Genomic DNA, 14,454 nt, shown 5'->3' on the forward strand with positions numbered 1-14,454 from the left:
GGGAGAATGTAGCAGTGAGGGCAGAAATAGCACCCCAAGCAGAGGTGAGCCTTTGCAGGGATAAGCCCTGATCCAAGACTTTCTTGACTTGTTGGGGATTGATCACTTCCCAGCCTGAGATGAAGGGCAAAGTGGCCAGGTTTCCTAGCCAAGTCCCTGCCTCCACTTGTCTGCACTATTTCTATCCTCAGAGTGTCTAAGTGAATGGTAAGGAAGGGATCTGACGGCTTGGTTGGCTGAGGGAATGCTGTGGTGTGGAAAGTTTTTCACTTAGAGGCACCAAGGTGGGTTACTTACTGTAGGCTTTGTTTTTGTCCAATTTATATCTGCAAGTATATTCATTCATTCTGTCTGGACTCAGTCCAGATGCATAAAATCCGAGATGGTAGGATTCTGCAAGGGCAACATCCAAATTTCTGTGTTAGGAGTGGTTGAGTCCTGACTTCCTTCCGATTTCACAATTATTACAGGTCACCCTATAACTGCATTCCCAGGGGACACCCCTAAGGATCCAGGGTCTGAATAACCCATTTGTCCTCTGGGCTCACCTTTTGTCACTGATGGTCCACTCTGAGGCAGAGGGTCTGGGCTTTGAGAACTCAGGGGGCCTCTCACTACTTCCCCTGACCCATCAAACTCATTAAAGGCACCCAACGTCATCCCCACCACAGAGGCAAATCCAGTCATGGGTTTCTGACCCATTTGTCCCAGAGTCTTTCCTAGGAGTTGCAGGCAGTGCTCTCCACCAGGCCCTCCCTTACACAAAGGACAGGAACCAAGATAAAGCAAGCTGAAGATAGATCTGACCCTTGCTTCAGCTGAGCACACAAGACTGGTGCTTGTAGGACTTTCTCACACTTGGGGTCTATTCCTCCTCCCTGTACTTCTCTGTGCCTATAGTAGGCTGGAGACCCCAGGAGCAAGGCCAGGACCTGGGTGAGGCAAGCAAAGGGGCAAGGGCCCTGCAGAGGAGAATCCCCCATGGAGGATAAAATCTTGTCTTAGATGTGGTCCTGAAGTATGCAATGACTGCTCTTCCCTTCCCTCTTCCTGACCCTTCCTGTTCCTCACACAATGTCCCCAGGGTTCATCAAGCACTTCCTTTTGTCAGGGTGAGAGACATTGATATGCTAAAGTGAAGTTCTGGGCCAGACTGCTGGGAATTTCTGGTCCCAGAGGCAAATACCAGGGGACCCAGAGAAGATGGCTTCCCTCGTGGCTCAGTTGGTAAAGAATCCACCTGCAATGTGGGAAACCTGGATTCAATCCCTAGGTTGGGAAGATCCTCTGAAGGAGGGCATGGCAACCCATTCCAGAATTCTTGCCTGGAGAATCCCCATGGACAGAGGAGCCTGGAAGGCTACAGTCCACGGTGTTACAAAGAGTTGGACCCAACTAAGAAGCTAAGCATAACAACCTGGGGAATTGTTCAGGATAACATGCAAGTCTTCTTGCTCTAAGCCCAAGGTCATTAGCCTCCACCTCTGCCTCCTGGCCAAAGTTGGTGAATTTCAATCCCAGATGCTTCATTTGCCCAAGGTCAGTTAACTTGAGAAGCATTCCTCAGAAATGTCAGCACAGACTTTTATTTGGCAGTCCTGATTGCTCCTGCTTCAGGTATCCCTGCAGTTCCCATCAGATCAGGGCCAAGTTTGCAGTTTCTCTGCTTGCAGAAAATATATTCTCAGCCTCTGGGCTGAAGCTGGCTTGATGATAAGTTTTTTAGGTTTTCAAGGGTTCTCCAAAAATTGCACCCCATGTTTAAAGCCTGCACACTTTCTTGACACCAAATAAACAAAAAGTTTTGGAGAAAGAACAGAGCTGGAGGTATTATGTTTCCTATTTTCGGACTATACTCCAAAGCTGCAGTAAACAAAACAGTATGGTACCAATACAGAAAGAGACACATAGGTATAGAGAGCCCCAAAGTAAACCCGTGCAGATACGGTCAGTTGAATTATGACACAAAAGTCCAAGCACCTTCACTGCTCACCAAGACATGGGAATCTGTATTTGTCCTGGAAAAAGCTGTTGGGACTGTGTCTTGCACATACAGTTTTGCCAGCACAACTTGGTCCACCTGAGCAGGGCAGCTGCCCCTCAGTCTCAAAGAGGATTGCTTGCAATTTACATTTTAGGACTACTTTTTGCAAAGAAGCATAGCTCTAAACTAATAAACCATATTGTAAGTAGATACAGGTAGAGAAAGGAAACCTTCACTGCCAGAATATGGAGACGTCAGGCTCTAGATGAGGCAAAAATAGACAGTGTAGCCTTCCTGCCACAAACAAAAAGACAAGAGGAACCAGAAGTGGGAAAATCCATGCAAGGCACTACCTGCTGCGTTCATTCAAAATGATGTTCTCCACAAGCAAGCATCTACAGTGCGCCTATCAATCTTTATACTTCTTCCTTTATATCTCCTGAACCCACAAGGTACACATGATCTACTACTCCCAACTTTACAGAGAGAGAAATTAGAGCTAATATAGGGCAAGAGGTACCCCCTACCCCCTGGCAGGTACAGGGCCAGAATCTGAGCTCAAGTACCTAACCCAGCACCTACTTACACCACCTCTGCTCCTGTCTTGAAGTGAAGTGCAAGTCTCTCAGTTGTGTCCGACTTTTTGCAACCCCATGGACTACACAGTCCATGGAATTCTCCAGGCCAGAATACTGGAGTGGGTAGCCGTTCCCTTCTCCTGGGGATCTTCTCAACCCAGGGATCAAACCCAGGTCTCCCGCATTGCAGATGGATTCTTTACCAGCTGAGCCACCAGGGAAGCCCATTCCTGTCTTAATTCTAAACATCTGTCACATTCCTCTCCAGGGACACATCCTCTCTGATACTCTGATACGTGGATTTTCAGCTCATTGGACTGAATTGGAACCAGAGAGAACCTGGCCAGTCCCAGCCTCATGGTAAAGACTGGACTCCGCCTCTTCCTCTACGGAGGTGACAGGAGGGAGGGCAGCAGCTGAGGGCAGGGCCAGCTGACAGCCCAGAACACAGACCATGGTGGCATCTTTAGGAGCAGTGCACGCTGCCCTCTGCCTGGATATCCTGGATCCCTTCCTTCCTCCTTGGATCTCCTGCTGCCTTCAGCCCCGCTCAGGTACTGCTTCACCTTTGCAGCAGAGCCCTTCTGTCCCAGGCAGCGTTGCTCTCAAAGGAGGGCTTCTAAACTCTGGCAAGTCTCCAAAGTGGAAGGCAGGGTGATGGTTTCAGATTTTTGAGCAGAAGAGAGTTCAAAATAAACAAGTTTTCTTTGTCCGGGCAGCAGCCTCTTCTGTTTCCCAACACCCCTTATCCTAATTCCTCTTAACAGTTAGCCCCACAGGATGAAAATGAAGTTGCAAGAAGAACTACAATCAGCTCACAAGGCTTCATTTCCCATGCACAGTGCAGCTGCCCACCAGAGGCAGAAGAACCAACAGCCTGAGGGATACTGATCCTTTCTGGAGGAGAGAGCTTTCTCTCTGGAAGAAAAGTTACACACCAGGTCACCTGGGGCCGCTAGACAGAGTTGTGGGAAGGCAGGCTCCCTGAGAAAGCCAGATGGAGAGGAGCCTGAAGAGGGCATGCAACCTGCATGAGACTGACTAGGGTGCAGGGATAGAGGTGACCTGCCTTGGGGAGGGCAGACGGCGGAGCACCCCATGCAGATTGGCACAGCCATTTTGAGACAAACTGGACACTGCCCACAGTGAGCTGGGTGGCCCCTTAAGGTATCAATTCTACTTCTGGTCTTGATCCCAGGGATACTCTGACCCAAGAGGAGTAACCATCAGGACAGTCCCTGCAATGTGACTTGTAGTATACTTATTAGGAATAATCTGAATATGGACCAAGGGAAACTAATGAAATAAATTGGTCCATTCATGCAATGGAATACTGTACAGATGGTTGGAAAACATTATGTACTGCAAGATCCCATTAAAGTAAAAATATCTTTATAAAGTATATTTAGGTAGGAATTTACATATAAAAGCAGAACTCCTTGTGATTGTTAACTCAGGAGATAGTGGGATGGGACAAGGGGGGACCTTATCCTGGAGGAGGGGCAGCCTCTACCCAGGCTGGTTGCAGGAGTGTCCCTGTTGGCACAGCGTGTCCATCCTTCATGCCTCAGGTCCTCCTGCCCCACCCACCCCCACAGAGGGTCTCCAACCACGATGCATAGCTGGACGCTGGACCTCAGAGGAAAGCCCTGCTCTGCACTGTGTCCTACTATGGCCTTTGCTGCTGGGCTTCTTGCAGACACTCACTCTGGTCTGGTCACATACAGGAAAAAGGGTGACAGGGTGCCACCTCCAGCCTGCCTTCTGAGGTCAAATCCCGAGCAAACCCAGCAACACACAGGGTGGATGAATCCCCAAACCACAGTGGCGACTGCCCGGGGCCAGATCCTGTGCTCATCCCTGTGAGTCATTGAGGAGAGGTTCTAAAGCAGCAAATTAGACTGCAGAGGAAGAAATCAGGGAGTAGCTGCCTCCAGAGGGTGGGGGAGGGATTGCCTAGGAAGGGAGCTGAGGGGACATTTTAGGTGCAAATGTAATGCTCTGAGTCTTCAGGAGGTTTGGGGTTACATGAGTGCTGCGTGCATTTGTCAGAACTCATCACATGATACACTTTGGTCTGCTGCATTTCAAAAAGAGAACTCAACCAAAAACAGTTACCAGGTAAAGTTATGCACAATGAAGGGTTTGGAGGTGAGGTAACCCCATGATAAATGACAATAGAAATGCTGTCAATCCAGGTAGTGGAGACAGGAGTACTTCTGTTTTCACTTTGCTATAGTTATGAAAATTTTCCATAATGAAAGGTAGGAAAAAGTGAGGTGAATGATAAAAATTAAATAATAAAGCTATGGACACAGCAAAGCAGAAGTCATGGTACATAAGTGACAAATGACAGAAAAACATCAAAGCTGTGGGAAGCCGGAGTGAGCAGTTGACCAGGAGAGGCTTTGGGACTGAGGCACCAAGAGAGTAACATCTAAAAGGGTGGTAAGCTGAACCCTGTAAAACTGAGGGAGGTTTTTTAGGAAGTTCAGCCCCCTGACCCCACAGCCTCTCCAGCAGGTGAGCTTACAGCAGAGGCTGATCCTTGGAGAGTCTGGTTATTCAGCTTGAGGGCCTCAGCTTCTGTGGTCAGGTGGGAAGGGAAGTGGCCTTCTCAGCCCCTCGGGCACTGTGCAGAGGGACTGGAGCACAAGCGTGGAGGCAGGGAGGCCAGCAGAGGCCTCTGCTTAGTCTTGGAGTAGAGTCTTAGTCCTGAGAGGCTGAAGAAGTGACCTGCATCACGCTCACCTCCTCCAGGCTTCCTCACACCCGGCCTACTGACTTATTCAGAATGACAGCTTCTATTTGTTTCAAGTCTAGCTAGGTTCCTGCCTTGAGCTTTCCTCCAGTGACAGTCATGCTGTGAGACAGCTTTTGACAAGATGACGGCAGTTGTAAACGTTAGAGCAGCACCGCTGGGCCTCACTGGCAGAGGGTGTGCAGTGGACACCTGTCATCCCTGCTGGGCCACCCCAGGGCAGGAATGACAACAGGCATCCTCCCCCGAGGTCTGACAGGCCCGTGTGTGTCCTGGGGACATGATCACAGAATGGAAGCTGTCAGGCTGTTACACAGCTGGCAGTGACAGCAGAGAAGCAGGAAAAGACCCCGCACATGTGTGTGGGTCCCTCCTCACATCTCCACTTCGCACTGCAGGTCACAGGGTCAGGGTCAGGCATGACCTACAGTGGGTGCAGCTGAAGACGTTTTCATCCTGGGTGTTCTTTAACCATTTCCTTCCCCAACCTGGGCTCAGCATGAGAGTCGGGGCAGAGCCAGGGGTCAGTGATAGAAGCCTTAGTACCAGCTCCTGTTGGTAAGGGCCACCAGCTTCCAGATACTGTGCCAGTCACTGTGAATCCCACTGCATCTACATCTCATTGCAGATGTGACAGTGGATGTTTGTTATTTAGACTCCTTGAAGAGGAAATTGGAGCTGCCAGATACTCAGCAACTTGCCCTGGTTTTGTACCTGTGGGCAACAGATCTCGGATATGAGCACTGCTCTGTCTGACCACAGCCTACTGCATTGTATTCTTGCAGTTTGGAGTACCACAACCAGGACCAGTTTCCTGGGTCTGCGTCCAGCTGCATGCAGCTGGGAGCTGTTTACCAGTGGGAGCTTGTGTTATCCACCTGCCTCAGCTGTACAAATCCCAGTGATGTGGAGGCACAAGCTGGCACACACAGAGCTCACTCAGAGAGAGGGCTTCTAAGAGAAACGGCACAGGACCCTCCCCACACTGATGCAGGGACCCTCCCAGGGGAGAGAGGGCATCCTTGTCAAGTTAGAGACCTCAGAGAGAGGCCATCCTCATTGAATCACCGGGTATAGTGTTGGCTGTGAGAATTTGTGTGGTTGCCTTTGTCAGACTATGGTCCTCTTTTGACTTGCACTTTGCCCAATTCTTTTATTCATCCATTGAAAAAAATCATATTTTCTTTCTCCATTTTGCTGATGTGGTAAATTACACTGATATTCCAAATACTGAATCAAACTTGCATTTCTGAGGTGATCCTTAATTAGTCTTGATGTATTGTCCTTTTTATATATTGTTGGATTACATTTGCTAGTGTTCTATTCAGAGTTTAAAAATAAATTTTCTTATTACTTAAAATATATTTCTTATTAATATGTGCTTTATTTTTCTTATATCTAAGTAAAACTTTTTAGTTTTGAATTTTAAAAAGGTAATTACACTAATCTTACTAGGGTAATTATTTCCCAACACAAGTATGTGAAGTCGTTTGGTGGTGTATATACCTTCAATTTATACAGAGCTGTATGTCAAGTATATCTCAGTAAAACCAGAAGAAAAGGTAATTACACCCAATATCTACACCATAATCCATGGCAGACATGACTCACACAAACACACACTTACCTAAATACTCAATGCACAATAACATACCTGACATATTTCTGTGTGCATGCACACACACAGCACACATACACACAGACACACACAAACACACACATACTTCACACTAACACCAAAGACACACTCCACACTCAGACTCAGGCACATTCACACCACGCATGCGCAAGTGTCATTTACTCTGGAACAGTGACCCCAGCACGTACCTCCTACACAGGCATAGTAGCTGTCCCCACCCATAACTTGCTTACAGGAATTTCCCACGAGCTGTAAGAGAGTATAATGGGTGGTAGGGTCAGGAAGAGAGACACGCATGAGCATAGTGAGAAGCTACCCCAACCTCCTTCTCACATTTATCCCACACTCACCGATATAATAAAGCCTTCCATGTCATTGGGTTTGGGTACCTCGTATGCCTGGGTCTTTCCACCCACAATTTGAATCAACTACAAGGAAGAGAAGATGGCTTGGCAAACAGCCAAGGGTTGAAAACACAGCATTCTGTCCCAGGAAATAGGCTCTTGCCTGCTGCCACGTTGGACTCCAAACCTGGCATCTGTCAGCAGCCCACCCTCAGGGAGTGAAAAGCTCCCCCACCCACATCTCTGGGGTATAGTTTACACAACACCTGCTGTTCATCTGCTGTGACTACCTGTTGTCCAAACACTTGGGCTGGGGTAGAGGGACATTCACTGGGAGATGCTGGGACAGCTGCCTTTGAAAGTTTTCCCCAGCTGGGCTCAAGAGTGGCACCTGGTTACCTGTTCTGAATTACCTGGTTTCTCTGAGAGCCTTTCATACCTATGGCGTAAAATTTGGTCTTAAAATTCTTAAACCTGCTGGCCTAATAGAAAAAAAGACTGTGAGAACAAAATATAAAACTAGATGGGACACAAAGTTGGAAATGATGGACTGGACTTACTTCTCTCTGAGAAGCCCATACTGTCCATTGGTCCAGTGGTCCAGCAGTCAAAGCATAAACCATGCTGGCAGCTTTCTTGTCTGCAGAACAAGCAGGGAGTGGCCTGGTCAGCAAGCACCTGCTGCAGGCGGTCAGGCCCACAGTGCTGCTCCCACATCTCCTCCTGGGGAGGGGCCACTCTGACCTGAGTACCCACCACCCAGAGCACCTGGAGGGAGAAGGAGCCTTGGTCTAGGACTCACTTGACAGATGAAGTGCCTGGCCCAGAGCACTTCCTGGTGGACCCTCACAAGGGGCAGGTGGACAGTGTTTATCCTGAACGGCAACTGCAGCTACTTCTCCGGTGAGGACAAGCCTCTCATTACAGCTCAGGGAGGAGCAGCCAGACTGACTGTCAGAGGCTTGGGCAGCGGCCCCCGCCCAACTCGCTGCCTTTCCCCAGCAGCCTATGCTTCTTTCCTGATGAGGGCTGCAACGCTACAGTCTACATGCAGATGGTTCTGGGTCAAGAACAACCTTTCCCACTGCTGGAAACATAGTTACTGGGTAAGAGTCTACCAGAGGGGAGAGGCTGAAGGGAAAGGGGGCAGAGCCAGGACCGTGGTGGACAGAGTGTGGGCAGCCAGGGGGACACCAATGTCTCTGCTCCTTAAACTGAACTCCATCTGCTCACTGTCCCTGGAATTTCTCTTTTCTTTTTCATGCAGCTCAACTTTAGGTCATGCACTTGATATCTAGTAAGAACCAGGAATGTAATGTATGATCCCATGTGGTCCTCAGGAACATCCCTGGAGGAGCTTGGCATCCTCACTGTGGGGAGGAGGAACCTGCAGCACAAAGAGGTCAAGGAGCTTGCTCCAAGAGTCAGCGCTAGGAGCTGGCCGAGGAGGGTCTACACCAGCCCTCGCTGAGGCCAGGCCTGGCTCTGTCCCACCTGAGCACAGTGATGTCAGCGGGCAACTTACTAGCAGTGTAAACTTTCGCAATCTCATCACCTGCCTGAAACAAAATAAAGGAGAGTTGGGGGAGTACAGTGAGATGATCCAATAATTCTTTTAAGAACTTGACAAAGCAGAATAAATCCTCTGAGCTATAGAGTCCGTACCTTTCTCAATCCATCCTGCAATCTTCTGGTTCCTGAGGGCCTTATCTCCCGAAGTTTTTGAAGACCTTTTTTTAGTTCATTTCTGAAAACAATTCGAAAAGAGGGTAGAGGGAGAATGTGGGCTGATGGCAATAAAACAGCCCCAGCTGTCCTGGGACCACTCTGCCCTGTGCAGACCTGCCTGGATCTGAGGGGGCACAAGTGGCCCTGTCCTGACTCTTCTGCCCATGTTTCTGCCACTGACAGGACTAGCCCTAACCCTTCTTCATTCCCGACTCAGTGAGTGTGGAGGATGCTGCTTTTCTGTCTCATAAGTAGGACCTGGTTTTCAATGTGCTCATCCCTGTCTCAGGCATCCAGACCTCAGGGGACTCATCAAGGGCCCAGCCTTGACCATCCACGGTGAGAGGGGAGCACCCACGGATGTGCACCTGTGGATCCGGCACCCCCAACGTGATTGGCGGTATTGCTGGCACCTAAGGGGTCCCTGGTGAGGGCTCATTATCCTCCAACAAGCAAGGCTGAGTTTGGCAAAGTCACTCTGATGTTCCTGCCCTGTCCCCTACTCTTCAGCCACAGACCCCTGAGGTGGACTTGGTTCCTTCCAGCCACTTCTCCCTCTGGACCAGTACTAAGGGAAGTAGTCAAGCTTCTCTGCTAGAGTCTAGGGCTCTTGGCCTTCATCTGTTCCTGAAGAAACAGACCATAAGCTGGAAAAGTGACCTGAGGGCTGTCCATGAAGGGGGAAAGAGTAGTGACTCCAGGCTGCCATGACAATGAGATGTCGTCCTCTGCTAAAGCAGATCGCAGGGGATAGGACTGGGATACACTAGGGAGTGCGGGCTTAGGTTCAGGTTTATCCAGTGTGATGGGCTGAGCTGTCACAGCAAGTCTAAGGAGGATGTGGTCCCTGAAGGCTGGCTTCTCACTGCGGGCAGAGGAGATGCTCAGTGTGCAGTGAAATATGAGAGCCCCAGACCTACTCAACCTAGCCCGTGAGAGGAGGAGACCTGGGACCCACTGCCAGGGCAGGCCAAAGCAGGCCTTGCCTAGTTGAGTAGAAACACATGTCTTGGCACTTTCTAGAAAATTTCAATTTTGTCATTTACACCTCAAAATATGCTGAAACTCTCAGTGCTCACAGTCTCCTGCCCAGGACTCACATCATCAGGCAAAGTTCTTACCTGAGTGGCTCTCTCTTCTGCTGCCCTTCCAGCTCTTCTCATACCATGACACCAGGCTCCTAGTACCCTCAACAATCCTTCCTGCTCTTAAAGTATCCCACTCATAATGACAGGAGCTCCTGAACCTCTTCCCAGTTCTCATGCACCCCCACCAGCACACCTGAGGCTTCCTAGCCCTGTACTGTCTGGTTTCTCCAGCACCGGTGCGAGGCCTCTGTGGACGGTGCCCTCTCAGCCTGCTTGCCCTAGTAGATAGGGCTCAGAAAGCACCAGCCCTGGCCCCAGTCCTGCCCCCAAATCCTCTGCAGACCCATCAGAGCTGCACCTCTTACCAGGCTCCCTGAGTCACTCTGGACTCACCTTGTACAGCAAGACCCACCCCAGCCCTCTGCCACATCCTCCTAAATGCCTAGGCAGCTTTGGAAATGCCCAACCCCAGGCTGAGACCAGCTCCCAGCAAGATTCTATGGGGTCCTCCTGAGATGGAAGCATGAGGGTCATGGTTGATGTTGACCTGTTTTCCTAGGTATGTATTCCCTTCCCCATCCAAACCCACCCCCACCCCACACACAGGATTTCACTTCTTTTGCTCTCCCTTGAGCTCTGTTCCCTCTCCTGAACACTCTTATTATGGAAGATTTCTCTCCTTCACTTTCCAGAGAGGACTACGGAGGCTCTCCATGAGCCTCACCAAACCTCTCTTGGTTTGGGCCTCAAGCCCCATGCCTTGGAAGAGGCAGTTGTCCTCCTCTCCTCCATGGGCAGTGCCACCCCCAGAGGTATGTTTCCAGTCCTCACTGGACACCTCTCTGCCACCCTCCAGTATCCCTCCCCATGGACTTTCTCCCGTGTCAAATCAGCTCTGCTCTCTCTCTCTTCTAAACTCAAACATGCACAAAACCATGCCTTCCCCAGCTCACTGAACAGGAGGCCTGGTCCCTGCTTATCCTGGGAGCCAGGCCTGGGGAGAGCTGTCTCCATGAACTGACACCATCACACTTCCTCCTTTGAAACCTTGCTGTTTGGTTTAATCTGCAGCTCGTGGCTTCTCTCCAAGGTCCTGAAAAGGGCTCTGTGCCACAAATCCTGGACCCACTTATTTCTAAATGACCTTAACCTCTCTTTGGTATTTCACCCACTGAACTGGGTTCAGTGCATCAGGAGCATCTTTACCTCCCTGCTACTAGAAGCACGTCTTTTCACCTTCAGGCTTTTTGGCACACTTAGGATACTGGTGTGTTGCGCTTCCTTCCTACATCCAGTTTTGCCTGGTGTTTGGAACCACATTCATGGGCTCCCTTGTATCAGATCCACCAAGGGACCAAGCTCCCACACAGTGAAGCTCCAGCACTTCAGTATACCCGTCCTTGCCTCCTGGTTCTGACTCTGCCTGCCCTCTTCCCCCATGGCCCAGAGCAGAGACTGACATCCAGGGGAGGCACCCAACACAGGCCAGTGTTCACAAAGCATCCACACATCTGCTCCACCAGATCCCAGGAGTCCTCACAGTGAGCCAGTTCTAAAAAAAGTGAAGAGGGCTGATAGGACTGGATGAGTGGAGGGCAGGGCTTGGAGGGAGTTGAGATGGTCCAGTAGCACCGGAGTCTACTAGTGTCAGTACAGTCAGGGGTCAGTGGGAGCCAGGGAATCAGGACTGGGGTCAGAGTGGGCACTCACGAGAGCCCAGGCTGGCCCAGCCTGCACCCAGCGGAGATCCTCAGCTTCTTGGGCCTCTCTGTGGCCCTGCCCACCAGGCCTACCTTGGAGATTTAAAATGACACTTACCTGTCGGAGGTGAGTGGCAGAAGGACATAGCTGACTGAGGAGTAGGTGATGAGGGAAATCCTCAGTTTAGGGCTGGAAGGAAGCAGGGGCTCATAAGAAGCCATGAACACTGGTCAAAATTAATATCAATGAGCAGCCAGAGAGGCAGCGGTGCATGTCAGTTTCTGTCCTACTCATCCCAACTCTTTTGCTTTGGTGTGTGTTTCTCTAATCCTGAAAGTTCCAATACTTTTGTGAAGGGTTCAGAGGCCTGTAAGACATATGATCTTGCTGAAGGTTGGTGCTAAGATGTCATCTTGGTCCATTTCTATATCCCCCACCCCAAGCCCCCAAAGCCCCTTTCTCTCCCTCTCTCTCTCTCTCTCACACACACAGAAACATGCATACACTTCCTGCATGCACAAGAAAATAGACACTTATGCACTTGTGCATGAGAGTCTCTCCATGGTCCTCTCCTCTCATGTAAAATTCTTTGGACCTTACCACACTGCCTTCCTCTCTTGTCTTCCATGCTTGCCTTTTATCTCAGGGAAATTCTTCTACCTCTTGGCAGCCATTCATACACACATCCTTCTCTCTTTCCCCCACTGTCTTCTGGTCCATTGACTCATCTTTTCATGAAATTGCTACCTAGCTGGGTTCCCCACTTCTCCTGGCTCAAGTTCTATCTCATTTAATCCATAATTATCAGATTTTTCTCCTGGAGCACAACCTTGATCATGTCAGATCCCCACCCTAGAATAACCTATAGCTCCCTATTGCTCACAGCAGATAATCATAAACCTGGCACTATTAGCCTCCCAAACTGTCCTGTTTAGCCTCATCTCTCAGTCTTCCCTTGAGTCAACTCTGCTTTCTAACCAAACAGACCACTCACTACAGAAGAAGTCTCCTTGATGGTTTCTGTCACCCTGTCTTTCCTCATCCTTTAAGATCTAGTTCACTATTCCACAGTCTGTAGGAAGCCAAGCTTGCCTTCTTCTTTTTCTAAGAATACTTGCTTTTTCCTTAAAGTTGCAAGTAACTCCTTTGTTCTTATCTTTTGGTCCTTGGAACCCTTTAACTCCGTGTGTAGGTATGTGACTTGCCTGTTTCCTAATCTGTGAGGTCCTTAAGGCCAGAGCGTGTCCCCTACATTGTGACCTGATTCCCAGGCAGGAGTCAAGAAAGATGTGCATGTGCTTAGCCGCTCAGCCGTGTCCGACTCTTGCGACCCCACGGACTGTAGCCCACCAGGCTCCTCTGTCCATGGGATTCTCCAGGCAAGAATACTGGAGTGGGTTGCCATTTCCTTCTCCAGGGGATCTTCCCGACCCAGGAAATGAACCCAGGTCTCCTGCGTTGCAGGCAGACTCTTTACCGACTGAGCTATTGAGACCTGGTAAAATCAGTGTGATTGGTAATTCTTTCTGCCTCAGAACACCACCTAGGGCTCTCTGCTCCTGAAACCAAAGGACTCCCATTTTCACCGACTGTAAAGAGCTGTGTACTCTGTCTGGCAGAGAAAAACACCAGCCATACTTTGTAAACCTCTTCAGCAACCTTTCTGTTAAATCACAAACTTCATTCCAAGTGTTGCTTTCGCTGTTCGACCTGAAAACAAAGAAGACCTGATTAAGAGGGATGAGGCATCTCCTTGTGGTGGGCAGATTTTCTGCCTCTCCAGTTTCCAGAAGGCGCTTGAGCAACTCTTCCGCACCCCATGTAGCTGAAGGCTGTCATACTCTGTTAGCAACCTCAGTGGGTCACCTTGGTGGTGACTTTCACCAGCGTGAGTGGTGGGAAAGGTGACCAACCTGACTCATGCTGGGGATGAGACACTCTGGGTAGCAAACCAGGTTGGCTGACACACAAGGAATAAGGGAGGATACATTGGTTGGAGAAGTCTGAGCAATTCTAATATGTTTGCATTCCTGGTCCCCTAATTTTGACACAACCATAAGAGCCCTGGCCTCAGGCAGAAGAAGGATGTACTACTTAGATTATTTTATTTTACTACTTTCTTATCAGCCTGCAAAGCTGAGTGACTCTGAACACTGAAGGCCTTTTCTGGGAACACTCATGGGGAGGGGCAGAACTAGGTCTAGGATACTGCTATTTGGCGCCATGATACCACACTAGCAGGCAAAGTTGCAGGACTTTCCTATCCCCACTTTCAGTTTCTCACTGCCATTGGCTCTGACTTCAGTTACCTGAATGGATAATGAGGAGGCTGGAGAGCCTCATGACCCCTTATGTCTAGGTGGGAAGAACTTCCATGTGCCCCGCTGGCCAGGGCTCGAAGGTCCTTGCAATCCCACACCTCTGCAGGCTGCACTCCAGGTTATGAAGGGCAAATGTGGGTCTCTCTGGCTAATTGTTTTGTCAAGGTTCTGCACAAGGTAGTAGAGAAACTGAGGCTGCTGCCGTGTTCTAGGCTCTTCCTTGGTGAATGTTGGTTCATGTCTTTGATATGGATTGTGAGTCTGAGAAAACCACCAGGAGCTCCTTATTTTTACCTGCAGTGATCACCAT

The 14,454-nt window shown here is 49.6% G+C and overlaps 1 protein-coding gene across 1 annotated transcript in view; it reads right to left on the reverse strand.

Moving 5' to 3' along the window:
- LOC122708524 (probable cyclin-dependent serine/threonine-protein kinase DDB_G0292550) overlaps positions 1-12,044 on the reverse strand; it is a 67,927-nt gene extending 55,883 nt beyond the window's left edge. Inside the window, exon 1 of the mRNA XM_043924755.1 lies at positions 11,941-12,044. Coding sequence (XP_043780690.1) covers positions 11,941-12,044 — 104 coding nt within the window. The remainder of the gene's footprint in view (positions 1-11,940) is intronic.
- Between the last annotated feature and the right edge of the window lie 2,410 nt (positions 12,045-14,454).

Source organism: Cervus elaphus, chromosome 15, assembly GCF_910594005.1.
Source record: "Cervus elaphus chromosome 15, mCerEla1.1, whole genome shotgun sequence".
Classification (NCBI taxonomy): Eukaryota; Metazoa; Chordata; class Mammalia; order Artiodactyla; family Cervidae; genus Cervus; species Cervus elaphus.